Source organism: Otolemur garnettii, unplaced genomic scaffold (assembly GCF_000181295.1).
Source record: "Otolemur garnettii isolate 467f Iridium unplaced genomic scaffold, OtoGar3 scaffold00281, whole genome shotgun sequence".
NCBI classification, from domain to species: domain Eukaryota; kingdom Metazoa; phylum Chordata; class Mammalia; order Primates; family Galagidae; genus Otolemur; species Otolemur garnettii.
This window is the reverse complement of record NW_003852676.1, coordinates 645,150-648,430: the sequence shown is the minus strand read 5'-3', so window position 1 is coordinate 648,430 and position 3,281 is coordinate 645,150. Positions and strand designations below refer to the sequence as shown.

The following is a 3,281-nucleotide window of genomic DNA, read 5'->3' as shown; positions in this document are numbered from 1 at the left end:
CTTGAGCCCAGGAGTTGGAGGTTGCTGTGAGCTGTGATGCCATGGCACTCTACCCAGGGGGATAGCTTGAGTCTCTATCTCAGAAAAAAAAAAGACCATACCACAGACAAAAATTTAGAGTACTCAAGTCAATGAAGAGCATGTACCCAGGGGAAAAGTAGCTCTAAAACACAGAGCTGCCCGTACAGATGCCCACCTGCCCACATTATGGGTCGCCATGATGTTGAGCACCTCTGTGGCTTTTATCCGGACAACATCGTCAATGTCCTTCAGCAAACCTTTCAGGCTCTCCAGGCAGCCTACAAGGCAAAACAAACAAACAAACAAAACTTAGATGGTTTGCCAGTCCTAGAAACCAGCTTAACCCAGAAGTCAACAGGTGAGCCAACATTAGCCAACAAGAAGGTACCAGAGCTTTTGCTGCTTTGGAGCATAATGGAATCATGTCAATCACACAGCATTCCAGAGTCACTGAAGGGGCTCACACCTGGAGGGACAGTCTTATCTAACCCTCCTGGTGGGAAAATCACTGTTAGGAGAGCCTGAAAGGTTTCCTAACAGTGTCTTCTTTCAAAGGCTGTCACGAGGGGGTTAAGAAAATGGCTTTTGCCATTTCTTTGACCCCAGGAAAATTGTGGAGTCAATGTATAACCCTGTCCCATGCTAATCACATGACCTTGAATGGGTTATACCTAGGCCAAGATTAGCAAGTAAGAATCCTACTTTATTCATTTATCAGGAAAGCCTAGACTCACACCCCTTCCTTGAACCTTGGTTTTCTTATTTATTGGAAGGATGCTCCCCTCCTTGCAGGTGACCACCCTGAGGACTAAGATAACCTAGGCACTACACGTCAGGTAGAGCTGGCCCAGATCAGGCTCAAACAGTATCAACACTGGATAACTGAAGTGTCATCCAGTGTCATGGATGCTAGGACCCTAGTCAGGGTCACTCGAGCTGTACATTCTCACCTATGTTGATGGCCTCATAGACATACTCAGGGTCGTGCATGAGGTCACACAGGGCCATGAGGGCTTTCTGCCTTGTTAGCAGGTCCTCTGACTGCAGCTCCTCGTTCAGCTTTGGCAGGGCCCGACAGCCATAGGCAATGGCAGCCTGGGTGGGGTTGATATCTGGGGGCAAATACATGGAGATCCGGGCATGGGCCATCTTTCCACAACTACAAAGGGCTTTCAAGATGAAGCTTTGCAGAAATCACTAAAAGAACCAAAAAAATTGTTATCACCACTATTGTAAGTTAGAAGCTCCTTCTCATCTGATCTTCAAAACTGTGAGGGCAAGTGAGTGGGTATTTTTACTTCAATTTTATAGATGAGCTAACTGAAGCTGAGAGCAATGAAGACACTTGCTCAAGGTCATAGTGAAGGTAAGTAGCAGCCCAAACTGCTAGAGTTCTAGAGTTCTGCCATGCAATAGCGTTTAAGAAACCATTGATGTGGCTCCGCACCTGTGGCTCAACAGCTAGAGCACCAGCCACATACACCACAGCTGGCACGTTCAGACCCAGCCTCAGCCTGCCAAAACAATGACAACTACAACAAAAAAAATAGCCAGGTGTTGTGGTGGGCATCTGTAGGTAATCCCAGCTACTTGTGAGGCTGAGGCAAAAGAATCACTTAAGCCCAGGAGTTTGAGGTTGCTGTGAGCTGTGATACCACCACACTCTGAGGGTGACATAGTGAATCTTGTCTCAAAAAAAAGGAAAAGAAAAGAAACCACTGATACTTTACAGGCTGGGTCTTCAGTCAAGGACAAAACAAAACAAATCCCAAGATGATCACTCCATTAAGTGCTTATTTGTGCCAACAATGACTAGTATCCAACTTAACTATCCCATAAGGAGAGGGCTTGTATTATCCATATTCTACAAATGGGAGAAATGTGAGATTTGGCCAAAGAGCTTGATGGAGATCGCAGAACTGGTAAGGCAAGGGGCGAAATGTCCAAATCTGAATTTACCACCAGGGACCCATATTCAGATGCTTCTGATACATCCATGAAAAGGAATTGCGTTTAAAGGGTGATTTATTTTTTTCCCACCCACACACACTTTGAGCAGGTATAGGCAGTGTGGGTTATTAGTTAAAAGAACCGGCTCGGGACTCTGGCCATAGGTGGCCCTGGAGAAGTTACGTCCTCTGCAAAGGGGAGAGGATAGAACCCCACCCTCGCTCCCCAGTCGTCACATTAACTGCTACACATGAGTGTGGCACACCAGAGCTCCAGATACGTTGGCTGTGGTTATTATTGTTTTTTGTCGGGTTTGGTCCTATGTGCAGGCTCCCGGCCTGCAGAAATCTCATACCAGAAAAAGACAAGCCGAACTCCGACGCCGGCACCAGTAGGCACCTGAGGCCTGGCTGGGAGGGGCGCGGCCATGTCTGATTGGAACTCCGCTCACAGGCAAGGGCGGGCGCTGCGGACCTGGCCTGCCCTCCTCTAAGGGGCATGAGTCCTACCGGGAGTGATTTGGGGTGTGGGGACGTGGGCCCCGTGTGAGCGGGGCTGGGTGGGTCACGGGGGTACCCCTGTTCCTGGGCCCAGTCCCACCGCCGCCGCCTCACCTGCCTCAACGCTCCCGCTCAGTAGCGCGCGCCCATTGCCAGGCGACCTGGTTGCCAGGCGACCTGGTTGCCAGGCGACCCCGGCAGCGTCTGCTACGCTGTGCTGAGCTTTGCACACTCGGCGCCCACAGCGCAGGCGCAAACAGCTCCGGGCTGGGACCGGCTGCAAAGTGGCAACAATAATACTTTACCCAGTTACCGTGGGGAACAAAGACGTCTTGTTTTGTTCAAGTACAAAAAGGAAGGGAAGCGATTTATTTACGCTTTGTCTGTACTGAGTACTTTGCGCATGCCTTTGATCTAGTCGGGGTCCCGCCCCGGGGGCAGGGTCAGCTAAGACCTGTAGAACTGGTGCTACCGACTGAAGAAATATAAAGTTAGGAACAACTATAAAGAAAGAGATATAAGACACAGAATGGAATTTTCAAAAGTGGGAGCCCAGGGGACTATCTCCCGTTTGTGGTTTTATTTTACTTTTTGCAGTTTTGAGGGAGTTGGAACCCACTACCTACAGCATATGAGGCCGGCGCCCTACTCCTTGAGCCGCAGACGCCACCCATCCGTTTGTGAGCTTCTGCGAGTGGTTCCGAATCTCTGTTCCGCTCAGCTTTTTTTTTTTTAAATTAAATCATAGCTGTGTACATTAATGTAATCATGGGGTACAATATCCACTCAGGTTTGTTTTTTTTTTTTTTT

The 3,281-nt window shown here is 48.9% G+C and overlaps 2 protein-coding genes across 2 annotated transcripts in view; one reads left to right on the top strand and one right to left on the bottom strand.

Moving 5' to 3' along the window:
* The window catches only part of RSPH14 (radial spoke head 14 homolog), a 72,978-nt gene extending 71,808 nt beyond the window's left edge, over positions 1-1,170 (bottom strand). The window contains exons 1-2 of the mRNA XM_003803141.1: positions 972-1,170; positions 197-299 (exon numbers count right to left, since the gene is read on the bottom strand). Of these exons, the coding sequence (XP_003803189.1) occupies positions 197-299; positions 972-1,170 (302 nt within the window). The remainder of the gene's footprint in view (positions 1-196; positions 300-971) is intronic.
* A 755-nt stretch (positions 1,171-1,925) lies between these two features.
* RAB36 (RAB36, member RAS oncogene family) overlaps positions 1,926-3,281 on the top strand; it is an 18,897-nt gene continuing 17,541 nt past the window's right edge. Inside the window, exon 1 of the mRNA XM_012813592.2 lies at positions 1,926-1,943. Within this exon, the coding sequence (XP_012669046.2) occupies positions 1,926-1,943 (18 nt within the window). The remainder of the gene's footprint in view (positions 1,944-3,281) is intronic.